The sequence below is a fragment of the Phacochoerus africanus genome, chromosome 3 (assembly GCF_016906955.1).
Source record: "Phacochoerus africanus isolate WHEZ1 chromosome 3, ROS_Pafr_v1, whole genome shotgun sequence".
Taxonomy (NCBI): domain Eukaryota; kingdom Metazoa; phylum Chordata; class Mammalia; order Artiodactyla; family Suidae; genus Phacochoerus; species Phacochoerus africanus.
Window position 1 is genome coordinate 193,977,504 of NC_062546.1, and position 17,871 is coordinate 193,995,374.

General features: G+C 47.4%; 1 protein-coding gene across 1 annotated transcript in view; it reads left to right on the top strand.

Moving 5' to 3' along the window:
* RHBDD1 (rhomboid domain containing 1) overlaps positions 1-16,036 on the top strand; it is a 121,009-nt gene extending 104,973 nt beyond the window's left edge. The window contains exon 7 of the mRNA XM_047773660.1: positions 14,647-16,036. Coding sequence (XP_047629616.1) covers positions 14,647-14,759 — 113 coding nt within the window. The 3' untranslated portion in view covers positions 14,760-16,036. The remainder of the gene's footprint in view (positions 1-14,646) is intronic.
* Positions 16,037-17,871: the final 1,835 nt, after the last annotated feature.

Genomic DNA, 17,871 nt, shown 5'->3' on the forward strand with positions numbered 1-17,871 from the left:
GCAGCATTGGGGAGTGTGAGGAGCACTGGCTTGGACCCGGCCCCTGGGATCCAGACCTGAGAGAGTGACACGCCTTCTGTGATTCTCAGTCTGGCCATCTGAAAAGGAGGGGAGCAGTGATTCCTCTGCACCTCCCTCGCCCCCTCCCTTCCATTCCTGCTGGTCAGCTTATTTATTCACCCCTGAGAGGAGAACGAGAACACAGGGCCTCTCTGTCCTCACCCCAGGGGCTCACCACTAAGCAGGGTACCTGGGATCATGGGTGTCCTTGTAATTCCTAACTGTGGCTTCTTGTGCTTTGAAGAGAGGGGACATGGCCTGGGAGAGTGTAGGGCAGAGGGGGTCAGGTGTTTGAGTTGAGAGCTGGATCACCGGGGAGTTGGCTGGATCACCAGGGAGTTGGCTGGGTACCAAGTTGGATCTTTGTTCTTGGATAGAAGGAAACTCCTGGAGAGCTTCGGGCCCAGGATAAAGTTGATGAGATGTGTGTTTTTGGAAAGCTCTCCAGCCTCCCTGTGGAGAATGGCTGGTTGGGACAGCGGGAGTGAAGGCAGGGCGCCATTCAGGAGCCCGGACTCCAGTCCAGGCTCTGGAGGCTCAGGCAAGGCTGGGGACACAGCAAGGGCCGTGGGGTGACTCTGGGGAACGTTCAGGTTCCAGTGACAGATGTGGGGATGGGTTGAGGAAGGGGAAGCTGTCCAGCATGGCTAGGATCTGGACAAGTGTGACTCACTGGATGGCCACTGGGGACGTTCATGGGGCAGGCAACCCGGAAGGGGTTATTAATATAATAACAGGAACCACAGGCTCCTGATGGCTTCACGCCAGACGCTGGTGTCCTTTAATTCCTGCCACTCAGAGCACAACCACGGGGTAGTTTCTGCATCACACAGATGAGAAAAGCCAGGGTTGGTGACTTGTTCAAGGGCACAGAGGAAGGGGCAGAGCCGGCATTCAAGGTCATCTGTGCAGCACCAGAGTCTGTTCCCTTTGACAGCTCCCCACAGGAACTGGGGGGGCCACAGGGCGCTTCTATAAACATTGATACCCACTTCAGACTCCAAGGGGAGGCTTGGATTCCTCAGGATGAAATCCCTGGAAGAGAAAACAATGATGTCTGTGACACAACCCGCGCAAGAGGGACCTGGTTCTGGTTCTGCCTCTTTAGCTGTGCAAAACAGGAGACCCGTTCACCCTCTCTGGACTTCTGTTTCCCAGCTCGGAAATGAGTAGATCGAGGCCACCATCCCAAGTCCTCCCCCTCCCTGCTCTGAAAATGCCTGATCTTTTATGATGCGCCGGGTGCAGCTCACACAGAATCTCCTTCCCACACTTGACACAGTCTTTAAAGCTTCCTTCCTAAAGCTATAGCTAGACTTTTCAATACTAGCTTTTTCTCTGGCCCCAGCACACACTTAGATATTTCCCAAAGATCCTCAGAGAACACCTTCTTTCTCCCTGCTTATCTAAATCATCAGTTATCCAAGGTAAGCCTAATTCTAGATTCCTGACTTGGAATGTAAAGTCCAAAAGATTTTGTTCTCGGGACTCCCTTTCAGTTCATCTTCCTAGAAATCAACAAGCAGACATGTGAGAATGAGCCGTTGTGGTTGTTATTGAATCTCTCTCCACAGGGCAGGCTGTTTTAGAACCATCTCTGAGCAATTCTAGGGTAGTCGGGGGGGCTGTATCCAGGATGAGGAGCTCCCGGTCCTCTGGGCGGCCGTGAGGCTTGTTTGTTGGAGAAGTTTCACTCACAAGGAGTGTACATTACAGGGTACTCGTGTCCCGCCTCCCCTCCCTTAAGGGATCAGAGCTTGATGGGGATGGGGTGAGTCAATCAGACCTAAAAGAACACACACGGAACAGCTGTCAAGCTCAGGGTTCGGTTAAAAACCATCGAGTACAAACGACAAGCATGTTTTTAAGATGCCTGTCCTGTTTCTGGGATGGTTTATTGCATCACAGAAATTCCCAGCTCTCCCACTTGCAGGCCAGCAACGGCCCCCGTGAAGAACGTCTCTGCTCCCCGCGCAGAGAGCAGGGCTCCCGGCAGTGTGTGTTTCTCCACATGACCCTCACGGCCACGGCCACGTGTCTCCCAGAGCTCATCCTTACGGAGAGCCAGAGTCCTGTCCTTCTCATCTCCCCCACGTTATCTGGGCCTTGGCCGACGAGCCCACCCACCATTCCAAATCCATCAGGCTCCTGCTGTTGATGTGGTTATCATTCCTCTTCCAGTTGCATTCTGTCTCTCTCTCCTGCCCCCTCCCTCTCCCTCCAGCCTTTTCATTTTTTTTTTTTCACCCCAGCAAGTGCATCTGGCCTAGGCCCTGGCATTGCTCTGTGTCCTCGCAGGGTTAGGCTGGTTCTCTGATGCCCTCCCCATCCTCCACCCCGGCCCTGCCACGGGGCACCTGGAAAGCCAGCTGTGATGCCCCCTTGTTGCAGGCTTTTCTCAGAACAGTTTGTCTTCCTCTGTTTACACCCGTGAGAGAAGCCTACCGGTGGCTTCCAGCTTTTGTGAGAGCTTCGAATCACGATGTCCTCCTTGGCTGCTCAGCATCTCAGGGACAGTTTCCTGGGTCAGGGATGGTTTTTATAATTATGTGTTGATAGCGGTGTCTCTCGACATGTAGGTAGGCCCCATTCAGGCTGACAGTATTGGAAAAGTAGCACTAATTTGGATTTTTATGCAGTCTTTACAGCATAGATGTGCGTAGCACCTCTTAGCCTATTTCTAGATACTGAAGTTCTCTAATGGGTTGGAATCCAGAGCCCAGACAGACCTCGAGCATTTGGAAGAGGAAACAAATAGACCGAATGGTACTCTGAAGCCTCCTGTCACCCATTCCCCCTGTTTATGTTACGCTTGTTATTGGCAGCAGCTCCCCATGTAAGTTTCTTTGTCCCTTCCCAAAGTTCTCCTCCTGTCCCTCTGTCTTTTCCCCCTTATTCTTTGATCTTCTAGCATGATATTTACTGGGGGTTTTGTTTGTTTGTTTAATGTTAAAAGGTATTTTTAGGAGGTGGAGGTTTCTGAGGGAAACACTGGCTAATTCCAAATGCTCTGCGATTATAAAAATTCACAGAAACATTACCTTTGGGCCTTTGCTTCAAGAGCCGGAAATCGGACTGTTTCTGATTTGAAACTCAAGTGGGAGCGAGTGGAGAAAACACAGGACAGATCCAAATGTCACCTGCGGTGCTTCTCTCTGCCTCTGTCTGCACAGGGCATCTGAGAATCTGGCCAAAGAGCAAGGGTGTCAGGGATGTTTCTGAGAGCAGGACCTGCCCAGCGTGAGAGAGGGGGTACTGTTCTCACCCGCGGAAGGAGGGAGCTGCCGACCCAGGCGGAACCTGCTGAACCACCAAGTACCAAGCTGCCGGCTCCAAAGATGCCTTTGTGGCTTCTCCCATCCCAGGCCGCCCAGGACAGCAGCAGCGAGGTGTCTGCGGTCATAGGCTCAGGAATTAAAAACAGTCTCTGGGGAGGAACCACTGGTGCTGGCGACCTTTGCAGATTATGGCCTCACAGAGTACTCACTAATACGCCTCCACACTTTGAACCACCAACTGGGGCCCAGTCCCGACCAGCGTTCGATGCCCTCCTGGATCCTGCTTCCCACCCATGCCCACCCGCCACGTCTTCTGGGGTAGGACCAGGAGAGGGGCAGAAAGAAAGAGGATTGGGTGTCGGGGGTGGGGGGGTGTCAGGTGAAAATGTAAGGCAGGGAACAGACTACTTTGATTCGGTTTAAAGCAAGTCATTTTTAGTATTACTGCATCCAGGATGAGTTGTCGTCTTATCACAGATTGTATCTGTTTATCGCTTCTCGTTTGGAGTTCAAGCGATACAGATCATTCCAGTAAGAAGCGCTCAGCTACGCCAGGCAGCGTGCACCATAGCCAGAGAAAATTCTGAGCTCAGAGCTGGTGAAAAGCTCTCTATCCGCATCCGTATCTACCACCGCATCTGTATCTCCCCCAGGGCCTCTCTGCTCTGGAAGAAATCTGATATGACACAGAAACTGCTAGATGCTGGCAAATAATCCCCGGGTTTCAGACCATCTAGACAATAAACAACTCCATAATATTCAGTGCAGCAGCTTCTGTAGAGCCCATCTGTTTCAAAATAACCCTAATTCTGCTTACAATGCGGAATGCTTTGTTGACTGGAATTTGTCCTAGTTTTTCCTTCAGCCGATTCAGAGCCACGGGCCTCTGGCTCCACCTGCTGGCAAGTGGGAGGACTGGAGTGAAACCCAGAGTGGATGCTTTCAGTTGAAAGACAAATCTGAGCTGTAGTTCAGGGATTCTAAAGGCTGGGATAGCTCAGAATCACCAGGGAGTTCATTAAAATACAGTGGCCTAGGCTCCAGGCCAAGCCTGCTGAATCGGAAACTCTCAGACAGCTCTCCTGGTGATTGATACACCAACATCAGAGAACCACCTGGAATTCAGAGTCACCTGGAATTCAGGGACCTGAACCAGCCAAGGTCAAGGATGACCCCACCATATCCCGCTCACCTGCAAACCGGGAAAGTGACCAAGCCTGCTTGAGGTGCCCACTCCTGTCTCTTCCAGTTAGTTTATCCTGGTACCTCTTGGTGATAGAGTCAAAGCTTTATTCCCTGGGAACACATCAAAATAGTCTTTTTATTTTATTTTATTTTACTTTTTGTCTTTTTTTGCTATTTCTTGGGCCGCTCCCGCGGCATATGGAGGTTCCCAGGCTAGGGGTCCAATCGGAGCTGTAGCCACCAGCCTACGCCAGAGCCACAGCAACGCGGGATCCGAGCCGCGTCTGCAACCTACACCACAGCTCATGGCAACGCCGGATCGTTAACCCACTGAGCAAGGGCAGGGACCAAACCCGCAACCTCATGGTTCCTAGTCGGATTCGTTAACCACTGCGCCACAACGGGAACTCCCAAAATAGTCTTTTTAAAGTGGAAGAACCTGGCAAACACTCCTTAACCCAGTGCTCAAGGTTATTTCTCAGGTGATAAGTCCTGTGATCGCATGACGTGACGGGAAGGGCACGTCCCGCTCTGGTCTTCTCCCCAAAACCTAAACTCTAGTCTAACGAGGAGGAGAAACGTCAGACAAACCAAATTGGGGAACACGTTGCAGGCTGGTACATCTCAAAATTGTCAAGGTTATGGGAAATAAGAAAAGACTGAAAGTACCACAGGCCAGAAGGGACTAAGGAAAGCTGACAGCTAAATGGACTGTTGAATCCTAGAACAGAAAAGGAAGTGAGTGGAAACACCAGTGAGCTTCAAGCAAAGTCTGGAATTTAGTGAATAGTAATATACCTGTCTGTACATGGTTGGTTTTGACAACTGGATCATGATATTGTAAGGTGTCCGGCTGTATTCTCTTTGTAACTTTTCTGTAAATCTCAAATTATTACACAGTAGAAAGTTTATTTTAAAAACGTGAGGGGGAGTGGGCAGGGTGGCCTGAATTAAACCACATGAGGTAGCAGAAGTTGCCAAGGACAACCGCATGGCCAGTTCTCAGCCCAGCTGTTGGAAGTCACAGCCAGGCTGGCCGGAAGGGCCGGCAGTACCCTGGGCAGAGGACTGATCAGACCGTAGGTGGTAGAGGAGGCAGGTGTGGCCCTGCCCTCTGCCCTCTTAGGCCAGTGGACCCTGATGTTTCACAGGGACCAAACAGCCATGGCATCTTGCACCTCTCTGCGGAGGTTGAAAATGTCTACTCCAGCCCCCTCATTGTACAAATGAGGAGCCTCAGGCCCAGGGAAGAGAAGCGACTTGTCCAAAGTCCTGGTAGAGCCTAGATGCAAACCCATATCTAGTAAGTGTGCTCTTTTTCCACAGTAACTCCTGATGATTTGATATATTATCTGCATCAGAAACGTCTGGGCGAGTGCTCATTAAAATACAGCTTCCTGGGCTCTGACCACTTAATGCAAAAGAATCTCTGGTAGTAGGATCTAAGTAAACCTGCATTTTTTTTTTTTGTCTTTTGCCTTTTCTAGGGCCGCTCCTGCAGCATATGAAGGTTCCCAGGCTAGGTGTCGAATCCGAGCGATAGCCACTGGCCTACGCCAGAGCCACAGCAACACAGGATCCGAGCCACATCTGCAAGCTACACTGCAGCTCACAGCAACGCTGGATCCTTAACCCACTGAGCAAGGTCAGGGATCGAACCCGCAACCTCAGGGTTCCTAGTCGGATTCGTTAACCACTGAGCCACGACGGGAACTCCGTAAACCTGCATTTTTAACAAGTTCTCCATCATTATGCACAGGAAAGTTTAAGAATCACTGCAGCTGGAGTTCTTTGGTGGCTCAGCAGGTTAAGGATCTGGTATTGTCACTGCTGTGGCCCAGGTTTGATCTCTGGCCCTGGGAACTTCCATATACAGTGGGTTCAGCCAAAAACAAAACAACAACAACAAAACCAACCCAAAAAGAATCACTGCAGCAAACTGGACAATTGTCCCATTTACTGAATCTCCAAGACCATCTGGATTTGCCTAAATCTCTTGCATTTGGGCTACTGAAGGGCAAGGACCCGGGCTGTGACTCCTGCCTTTGTTGGCCATTTGGTTGTTATTCTGTGGAAACTGCTCCTAGGGCATGGTTGGCTGCTGAGGGCCAGCTAGGGGAGAATAAAGCCACAGCTGTTCTTCTATGATGATGCCACAACAAGTGGCGAGCAGCAGGGCCTGAACCCAACCTGACTCAGGAGGAGGCAAGTCTGTATCTTTTTTAGCTCAATTTATTATAGTTTAAATATTTATTTTAGTTAAACAGTCTCTTACCCATTCCCTGTCCTTTTCAAAAATAATTTACAATTTACTCAGAGAAAAGTCCATGATCACATGGAGACTTGTTTTCATCGTGCTCAGTGGGTTAAGAACCCGACTAATATCCAGAGGATGTGGGTTCGATCCCTAGCCTTGCTCAGTGGGTTATGGATCCAGTGTTGCTGCAAGCTGTGATGCAGGTCACAGATGTGGCTCAGATCTGTGTGGCTGTGGCTGTGGTATAGGCTGGCAGCTGCAACTCTCATTTGACCCCCTAGCCCAGGAATTTCCATATGCCACAGGTGTGGCCATAAAAAGAAAAAGGAAAAGAAAAATGTTCTCACATCTCTGATTTCTCTCTGTCATCCCAACTAGGCACATAAGGCCTTTTGGGTGCCAGGCAATGAGAATATGGAAACAAAGGGAGCCCAGCGTCTAGTTTTCCAAAAGTTTTCCTATATCTGTCTAGTGGCTATCACTAGGTGATTTTGAATTAAAAAAAAAAAAAGTTACAGTCCCAAAGGATATGGAACTGGGGAGGATCTTCTTGGAGATGGCCAACCTCACTTCAGTTTCCAGAATCAGCTGACATGTTTGGGTAAACACCATCGAGGCACCTCAGGACTGCTGACCACAGAGCATCACAGAAAAACGGAAACATCCTAGTGCCATTGAATGCATACAAGGGTATTTGAAAAATCATCCCTAATCTCATTAAAATCCCTCTTGATAAAGTGTTAAGGTGGTGACAGAATTGTGAAAGGAGTTAAGACAGATTTATTTAAAAAATGGAAAATCCCTTTAGTGTTAAAATCTACATCCGTTTATGTAAAGAAATACATGCTTCCTGTTACAGTGATTCCTAATGGGAGATAGATTCTTCCTAAACCTCTCTCCTTGCTGCTCCTACAGCCCATTGAGAATGATTTCTGTGAGAAGTTATAAGCTGTCTCTGTTTTGAAAAATACGTGATATAATTAATTACCAAGGCTGACTTTTGCATGTCTGTGGGCCCATCTCTAAAACCTTGTCCAAGGAAATCCTAATTCCAGATACGCTGTGATCCAGAAAACCTTACTGTTTGCAATAAACCTTATCTAAAGCAGAGGGTCAATTTTCCTGCTGTTTTTTAAACAGATCCTGCCTCCAAATCCTGTTTAAGGCAATAGCATTGTTCCAGTTTACAGATTCTGGTTCGGGATTAAGGAAAACAACTCACACACCTCAGGTGCTGAGCAAGTAGAAAGGGGTGCCTTTGACTCTTGACCCAGCCACTACCTGCCACGTGGCCTTGGCAGGTTCTTTGAAACCTTCAAGCCTCAACTCTTCTCTCTGTAAAGGAGACAGGGAAATTCCACTCGGAAGGATAAGTGGAATAAACCCACAGAGAGTGAAATGGAGACTCTCACACACAAAATAGAACGTGAAGCTTCTCACAAAGCGTCCGTGTTGTATGAATCCACTTAGGGGCAAAAATAGACAGAGTGGATCTCTGCTGTGAGAAGTCAGCAAGCCTCCTCTGGAAGGGGGCATGGGGCGGCTTATGAACACCGGGAATATTCTGTATTTTGGTCTGGATGTTGGTGCTGTACATTCAGCTCATGAAAATTCAGTTGTACGCTTTCTAAGGGTGAGCGAGCATGTAAGCAGCTGCTCAGCAAGCGTTCCTCCTCTCCCCCTTGACTGCCTCTTTTTGTTCTAGAGGTCGGGCCATTTGTTGTCTTTATCGCCAAAAAACACGAGGCCTGACACAGCAGACCCAATATTTTAGGTTACTCAGGTTGCTCATTGGCATATAGCTTGCTGATTTTAAGTCAGTTGTGGCCATTAAAGGTCCCCCAATTAACCACCTAGAACAGGGAGAAAAGTACCACAGGGAAATGGCACCGGAGTTGATTTCCATTCCAGAGCGGCTCCTTTGGGGATTGCACATTCTGTGTCAGAAGGAAGAAGTGCCCACTGTCGCTGACCTGATTGGCTGAAGAGTGGAAACAGTTTTCCTCTCTCCAGTCCCATCTAACTGTTCCCTTTCTGGTAAACCCTGATGAAACTGCCATCTCTACGAAAGTTAGGAGATTTTAGGTGGATTTCAAGCTCTTTTTAAAGAGTTGGTGGATGGATGGATGGATGGATGGATGGATGGATCAGTCGTTATAATCAGTGACACAGAAAGTAAAGTCGTCTTGTTGTCCTTGGATACCTCCCCTTTTCAAAGAATATTTTACTAATTGTTGGACTTGGGGTTTCTCCCAGGCCCTTTTAGTCTCAGTAAATGACTTCACAGGATCTTGTGAGAAAGCATTTGGGAAGCTTTATAATTCATGGAATTCTAATAAAGTAACATTTGAAAGAGAATGTGAGTCCCAAGCTGCCGCTGTCATTTGACAAAGGAAATCCCGGAGAATACTGGTGATTCACTTAGAGGTTTAAAAAAAATTTTTTTTTAAGCGATTGCCTCTCTAGGTCCCTAATTTAAAGGAAAGCTATGCCGTCCTGCAACTTCACTTTAGTATAATTTCGCTGAATGGCATAGAGTCTCATCAGACCATCGGCAGATTCTGTGAATACCAGCAAGTTAAACATCTCTATTTACAGGGATGGCGAACCATAGGGGAAATGGCCATCAACCCATGGCAGTCTTTTTAGCGATTCTTATGAGGCTGAAATTGCTTCTCCTCCCTTAGAGGGAAGAGGCAGCGGTTCCTGCATTATACATAAGGGTAGAGAACGGAAAATTTTTCCATCAAGAACCACAAATCAATAAATCTTATGATCTCCCTCCTGGTGCTATAATTGAGCTAAATCTTCTTAAACCGAGCACTGTTCCTGAGGTTCTTTGAAGCATTGCTCACTGTTTCTTTGAGTAAAATTGAGGGCTGACCTCTGATTCTAAGAACACAGAAGCAGGGCTCATAAATACTAATATTTTGTACCAGGTTCATCAGAGCAGGGCCATTTCCTCCCAGCCTGGAAATGTTCGATGCACAATTTAACTCAGCTTTCCCAATGCCCCAAAGGTTCCTCCTTATGACAAAAGGGTGCTGCCACCTGGAGGCTGTGAATTACTGGCTTTGTATCTGTTTCTTAGAGGGCACATTTTTAGGAAGTCCTGACTGTGTGCTTTGTACATAGCACTGCCAGTTGGTCCTCAAACAGAATTGGGCTTTATCTTTTAAGAAGTCATTGCTCGTTTTTTTTTTTTTTTTTTTTTTTTTTTTTTTAGTTTTTGGCCATGCCTGCAGCATGCACAAGTCCCCAAGCCAGGGATCAAACCCGAGACACAGAAGCAGCCCGAGCCACAGCACTGGCAATGACAGATCCTTAACCCACTGAGCCACTAGGGAACTCCATTGATCATTTTATTTTGAATCCATCTTAGTCAACGATAATAACAAGGAGCCATTTAACACCTGCTTCCCAATGATATTAGAGGGGACAAGTTCTAACATCCATGCTTCTCAGACATTAACTGAGCACCCGACACTCAGCCAGGCATTGTACACACCTCAGCTCCTCTTTTCCCCTCAGTAGTCCAGCCAAGGAGTGACTCTTACTCTCCCCATTTTAGAGATAAGGAAACTAAGGCCAAGGGAAGGTAACCTCCTTGCTCAAGGATGGTAGCTCTCCTGGAGGAGGCAGGCCGTCATCCCAGTCATCAAACTCCAGAGTCATGGCAGGGACCCTGGCAGTCACCTTGTCCCCCAGCCTTCCCTGGCATGTGAACCAGTCAGGGCCTGCAGAAACAAAGACTTGCCTGGATGTCCCCTCCGCCTCTAAGCAGGGCTGGAGGCGTCTCCCGTTTCCCTACCAACACTTTTTCCAGTACACCCTCGGGGACTCCTCCTCTCACCCTCCAGCGGAGGCCCACCCGGTTCCTTTTCTAGGAACTTAATACGGGTAAGCACAGATTCAAAGCCCATTTCTTAGACCCTTTGAGAAATGCTTGCAGAGGATCCTGGAGGCTAAAGAGGGAAGTAAGAGAGCATGTGACAGAAGCAGAAAATATAGAAATAGGTTAAAAAATAAACGAAAAGGTGAAGAATTGGAAGACGGAGTTTAGCTGAGACCAAGTGGAGTAGTTGGGAGGCCTGGTTCCTAGTGTGGCACTGACCCAAAGCACAGTTATGACCTCCAATCCGTCATTGCCTTCCGAGACATCAAGATTAATTTAGGCTTGAAAACTCTTCAGGAAAATTAACTGACTGATATCCATGAGGACGCAGGTTCGATCCCTGGCCTTGCTCAGTGGGTTAAGGATCTGGCGTTGTCTCTGGTATAGGTGTAGATGTGGTTCGGATCCCAAGTTTCTGTGGCTGATGTGTAGGCTGGTGGCTACAGTTCCGATTTGACCCCTAGCCTGGGAACCTCCATATGTCATGGGTACGGCCCTGAAAAGATAAAAAAAAAAAAAAAGAAAGGGACTGTATGTGTGTGTGAATGACTGGGTCACTTTGCTGTGCTACAGAAATTAGCACAATATTGTACATCGACTATAATTTTAAGCAATATAAATACGAAGTAAATAAAATATATCAAAAGAGAAATGCACAACAGAATGGATGGCCAATGGGGTCCTGCTATGTAGCACAGGGAACTGTGTCCAGTCTCTTTGGGATAGAGCTTGATGGGAATTACATGCAAGTGTATATGTATATATATACATGGCTGGGTCACTTTACAGCAGAAATTGGCCCATCACTGTAAATCAACTATACTTTAAAAAAAACTAAAGTAATAATAAAATAATCCAAAAATAGTAAAATAATCATAAAAGAAGACGTCTCTCTTGTTAAAGAGAGACTGTTGCTCCTCTTCTGATGCGAGTTTTCTGCTGCAGTGTGTGGCATTTCTTCCGCTGGCTCCATCCTGGTTCTCCTCAAGTGCCCCGTGCCAGGGTCCAGAGAGCCTCGGTACAGGCTACGCATCTTTTCCCTTCGTGGAAGAGGCCTTTTCCTTCAGACACACTGTGATTGCCTTTGGGAGCCTACACACTTTTTCAGCCTCCATGGGCTCGTGACCTGTGGCCCAGAGTCCAGATGCCACGTTGAGCCTGCCTCTGCCTCTGCCCACAGCCAGGCCTCATGGTCCCCTGCCCAGCTGGAACCAGCTGTCACGCTGGCCTGAGCTCATAAGTGCAATTAAGAATGGACTTGTTAAAAAAAAAAACAACTGTTAAAGGAAAAAGCAGGATTTGGATCTCATCACACAAAGCAATTGGAAGCAATAAACTAATGGTCATTGGGTTCACGAAGGTCTCTGTAATTTCCAAGCGTTTACCACTTTGAACAGAAAGTCCTTTACAAATATATAGGGCAAAAACTACATTCAGCAAAACTTTTAGTCTTGTAGTGTGGATAAAGTGTGGAAAGTCTTACACATGTTTGAGCATCGTCTTTAATAACAGTTGATAAAATGGCAAATATCTCACCCATCAAAAAAAACTCGAAGTGGAGTTGACCCCTCGGGAGCGAGTGCAGGGCTCTGCCTGCCCAGCTCCCTTTTGGAGGGATCCGTCAGGAAACGTTCTAAGGGGCTCAGGAGGGGTGATTTCCTCGCACCTCACAAGAAAAGGAGAAACAAGTGTGGCTGAGTGAGTGTTGGGGGTCTCTGTCACAGTGGGGAATAAAAACATAAAAAAGGGTTCCTTTCAACTGCCTTTTTAGAAATGGCTCATTGTCTGACACCTGAAATACCAATTGTGGGGAGTTCCCTGGTGGCTCAGTGGAGTAAGGATGCAGTGCTGTCATTGCTGTGGTGTGGGTTTGATCCCTAGCCTGGGAGCTTCTGCAATGCCATGGGCACGGCCAATTAATTAATTAAAATACCAATTTTAAAAAAGTTCCAGTTGTGTCTTAGCAGACTGACCCTTAGTTTCACGCTGCTTTTTCAAACATCCTTTCATCATGGCCTTAACAGTTGCCATGTCAGTACACGTCTGACGTCTCTGACAAGGTACCACACTGGGAGCCTGAGCAGGAGGGATCAGCTATTGGCTCGCTCTCCCTCCTGCTCCAGCCCCCTTGCCCCACCTACCCCTCCCGGCGAGGCCAGGGCTTCCAGGGTCAGTAAAGCAGAACCTCAGGGGGCAGTGTTGAATGTGGTTGTCTGGTTGGAACATGAACCTTTAGAGGTCACGGGCACATGCTGCTGAGTCAGGCTTGTGCGTTTCTTGGACAGCTTCTGTGTGTCCCGGACTGTACTGGGGACTGGGGAGCAGAGAGAAGTGTCCCAAATGATCCCTGCTATTTAAGAGCTTCCAATCCTAGAGAGCAGCAGTGTGCACAGTGGCTGCTCTGTCTGGCGGGATGTTGGGACTGTTGCATGATGTCTACCGAGAGGCAGGTGCTGGAAGCTGAGCTTGAATTGGGAGAGAGCCCTTCCTTTGGGGGTGGCCAGAGGGCAGTGCCATTGGGATGGGGCACTGCAAATGAGTAGGAGCTCAGGTGTTGTGGGTGATGGGAGTGGGCCTTTCGGAATGAGTTACCAGGGCTAGCAGGGGCTTAGGAGGGGGAAAGTACAACCTTTGTGGTCCATATGCTTAAAACTGAACCTGCTGTTGGAGTCCCCTTTGTGGCTTAGAGAGTTGAGAACCCAACTAATATCCATGAGGATGTGGGTTAGATTCCTGGCCTTGCTCAGTGGGTTAAAGATCTGGCATGGCTGTGGTGCAGACCTGCAGCTGCAGCTCTGATTCGACTCCTAACCTGGGAACCTCCATATGCTGCAAGTGCAGCCCTAAAAAATAAAGGGAAAAAAAAAGTGAACCTACTATTTGTGTGTCTCTATCCGTGTCTGCCTCATGGAGGCTGTTGAAGCTCTTTCATCAGGTTTAGGTGGCTGGTTCCTTGAGGTCAAGGATTGTACAGTTATTCTTCTGTTACCCCCACCCCCACCCCAACACACACAATGCCGGGAAGTTTTTTATGAAGTAATTAAAATATTTACATCATTGCAAACTTTTTGGGGGGTCTCTTTGCAGCCCCAAGAAACCCTTTTCAGTAGTGATTTCCATGATGCTTCATACGATCTTCAGATTTTATGCCTGCATCTTTGCCTGCCTGCCCAGATATTGGTCATTATGGTAATGCAGTCCCTGCTCTGTGGGCCACGATGCCCCATGGGTGCTTATATGTTTCAGGCAGGCGTGATTCCCACAGGCTGGGGGGGGTGCAGGAGGGAGAAGACTAAAAGGAGGAAAAAGGAGACCCAAAAGCTCGGCAGGAAAAACCTATGAGCACTCTCAGTGGGAACATTAGAGATGGTGACAAGTTATTTCTGGGCATTAAAAAAATAAGTAAATAAACCAAGCCCTTGAGACATTATAGAAGTGAAATGATGCAAATTATGGAGCATGGTGGAAGAAAACTTAAAAATGGGAGGATTGTCAAGTTTCAGGCATTTGCATTGTGGCTCAGCAGGTTAAGAATCTGACATAGTGTCCGTGAGGATGTGGGTTCAATCCCTGGCCTCACTCAGTGGGTTAAGGATCCAGTGTTACTGTGGCTGTGGCATAGCCTGGCAGCTGCGGCTCTGACTCAACCCCTAGCCCAGAAACTTCCCTTTGCTGCAGGTGCAGCCGTAAAAAGGAGAAAAAAAAGAAGTTTCAGAATAAGTCAAATTACTTTCATGGATGGAACACTGGCTAAAAATGTTTCTTTGATGTTGAAATTTAGTATTGACAGCTGAAGTTGAACTATGTTATATTTCTGTTTCGTGCTAAAATAAAGATGACACCCAAGCTATCTCCCGGCCCCACACCCCCCCGCCCACCGCAACACACGCCCCTTGGAATCCTAGGATGCAGTGCCCTGTACACATCAGAATGGACAGTGCTTGATTCTCCCTTTTGCTTTTTCACTACAGGAAATAGCAGAAATAGCCCCCCGCCCTATGGGTTCCATCTCTCGCCAGAAGAAGAAATGAGGAGAAAGCGACTTTATAGATTCGACCACCAGCAAGGGGACCCATCCTGGTGAACAGATGTGGTCCAGTTGTGCAGTCATTGTCCCCAAAGCCCCGCATGGTTTTAAGCAGAAGCAGAGGGCACCGTGACCATCACAGGTTGCCCACGTCTGCCATGGCCCGTCACCCCATGACCGCCGTGAGTCTAATTCTCAAGCAGGTGGACGTCTTGAGCCCAGGCTTGCTGGACACAGCCCACCGCTCCTCTGGCCTTGTTCTCTCTCGCAGACAGGAGGTCGGCATCTCCACGTAGGGCCCCCTCTCCACATTCCTTTCTCTCACTGCTGACTCAGCGGCGCTCTTGCCTTGTTTTGTCTTTGAAGACCAGGACCTTCGCCAAGAGGTTTGTGTTCACCAGCCCGGAAGACCTGGCCCTATTCTGCTCGGTGCTTGACGTGGCAGGAAGCAGGGAGCCATTCCTCATCCCCCGGCAGGTTGCCATGGTGACCGTCCAGGCGCAGGATGCAGCTACCATCACAGGATGCTATTCCAGTGGCCTGGGGCCTCAGCTCCTTAGGCCCCGTTGTCTGGGCGTTGTTTACAGTAAAGCTGCCTTCACAGACTGTATGACTGGAGAAGCTCAAGTAAGACCTCAGAGGGGAACCCACCCACACGCTCTATGACATAGCAGGTGGCACCAGCAATCCGGGCTCACGGCAGCCTCTCCAGTGACTATATGTGTTCCTGGAGATGCACTTTGTATTAAGCTAGTCAGCAAAGCAGCGGCAGGTGCCGCATGCCGAGTAGGGCGACCAGTGCGTGGTCACTGAAGAAGTACTCTTTTTCTCTTGAGGAAGTATTTTTTTTTCTCCTAAAAGTGCCTTTTAATTGACCACTGTCACAGCCACTTGTCCTGCTCAGGCATCCAAGACACTCCCCTCACCCACAGATTCCAAGTCACATACGGTGGTTCCCGGTGCTTGTGTTTTGTGAATAAAAGGAAAAAGTCAAACATCACTGATGTCTCATTTCACTGAGATATTTTTGTTTAAAGGGAGTTAGAAGCAGAAAAGGATCTTCCTATTTTGCACTTCTAGCATTTATATAGTTTTATGATTATAAAAGTAATATATATACCTTTATATGCATAAAGCAAACCTCTGGAAGGAAATGTACCCACATGTTAACAGAGGTTATTTTGGAAGGTAGAGTACATAGAATTTTGCTGGGTTTTTTACAATTTTATATTGCTGTCTTTTAAAAATGTGTGTGCATATATATATGTATGTGTACTACTTTTGCAGTAGGAAAACTGATTTACATAATAATCAGTAAAATGGATTTATTTAAAGATGGTGTCTCCATCAATAAAATTCACATTATAAACAGAGATATGAAAAAATACACATGCAATTTAAAAATCACCTGTGTCCCATCATCAGAGGTACCTGGGGTGAACATTTTGCGGGGTGTGGCTTTCTCAGTCTTTGTATACATTTGGCAAATTGGGAGCATGCCAGCAGTGCAGCTCAGTATCCCATTCCTAATCTGAACTGACCTTGGAGAGGCTTCGCCACTTGCCTGTAAGTGAGCTAAGAAAACCAGCTGGCACGTGATACCTGAGCTCCTCAGGTTAATTTGTAATTGACGTACAGCTACATACAGCATGTTTATAATGTACATTATACCTCTGGGCCTCGAGGCTTCAAACATGTTCAAATTTAAATGTTCAAGCTAAATGTCTTTCCTCTTTCTTCCAAATTCTTCGAATTTGTCTCCCATGAACTCTGTTATGGAGGAACCTCATTCTTACCTGCTTTCTTCTCATAGCACCTTGTACAGGTAATTCTGTTACAACACTTACCCCTTGCCCTGTTATTATTCGTGCACAACTATAGCAAGACGTGCCTTCTACCCAGGAGCATTGCTTACGAACAGCTCTGGGATGAGACCTTTGTCTCTTTAACTGCCCTTATCCCTTCCCTCTCCCCACACCCAAAGGCTGGCCCCTGGCTCCCAGTAGGGGCTTATTAAATGTTAGTTTCCCACCGAAGTGCATTTAAAAGTCCAACCGCTATATATGGAAATTATGGGATTTTTTTTTTTATTGCCGTTAAGTCCAATAATAGTAGCTCCTTGCTCTCTTTCACTTGTCAGCCATAAAGACCTCAGAATTGGATTTTTGGAGGGTGTAACTGAAATATGCACGCCTTTTTCTTTCTGGGGTGGAACGTCACTCAACTTTAGAGCTGTGGGAAAAGTCATTTTAGTTATAAATATAAACCGATTATCTGAGCGCAGCAATGGAGATGCCCTGAAATTATTATAATTACTTTATTCGGGTTAATAGGCTTGCCTGTGACCCGTGCTTATTATTTTCAATGTCCATCTTATTTTTTTCCCTACAGGAAGGAGTCTCCAGAGTTATGCCAAAAAACCTGGAACTGGGTTGAGAAAGACAAAAGCCAGTATATTCAACTAATTATCTACTAGGGAATAAGCATTTAGAGCTGGTTTTAACTTTGGTTTCTTTGCTTAATAGTCACTTCCTGATAGTTAAACATCTAATTCCCATACTTTGGTGGTGGTCAGTTAACTTATGAGACCTCTTCAGACTCTTTCCTCGGTTCTCAAGATGAGGGAGTGGTTAAAATTGCTTCCTCTTCATGACCTGGAATGTATTTACTGCCTGCGATTCCAAAGTCAAACATGATAGTTCAAGGCCCCTCCATCCTTTTAAGTTGTCTGTTGTTGAGGCCCAGGCAGTAAATGGCTGGTTATTGCAGGACTGGGGACTGTCTGCATGTCGGTCACACATTCTGCTGCCTGGGGAGTGAGTTAAAGGGATGAGATTACCACCCAAGAAGGACAGTAAAACAGAGGGTGTGGCCAACCTGGCCTCCTCCTTTTCAGTCCTGGTTTCTCTTGATTCAGTAAAGAGGTGTAGGGAGGTCCCTGGTGGCCTAGCGGTTAGGACTCGGTGCTTTCACTGCTGCTGCCTGGGTTCAGTGCCTGGTCTGGGAACTGAGATGTCACATCAAGCCACTCACTGCACGCTGAGGCAAAAAAAAAAAAAAAAGATATATATATATATACACACACACACACACCCACACCCATATATGTATATATATATATTCAATGTCATAAAAAAAAAGTCTATCCCCTATTCCTTTCCCTTCCCGT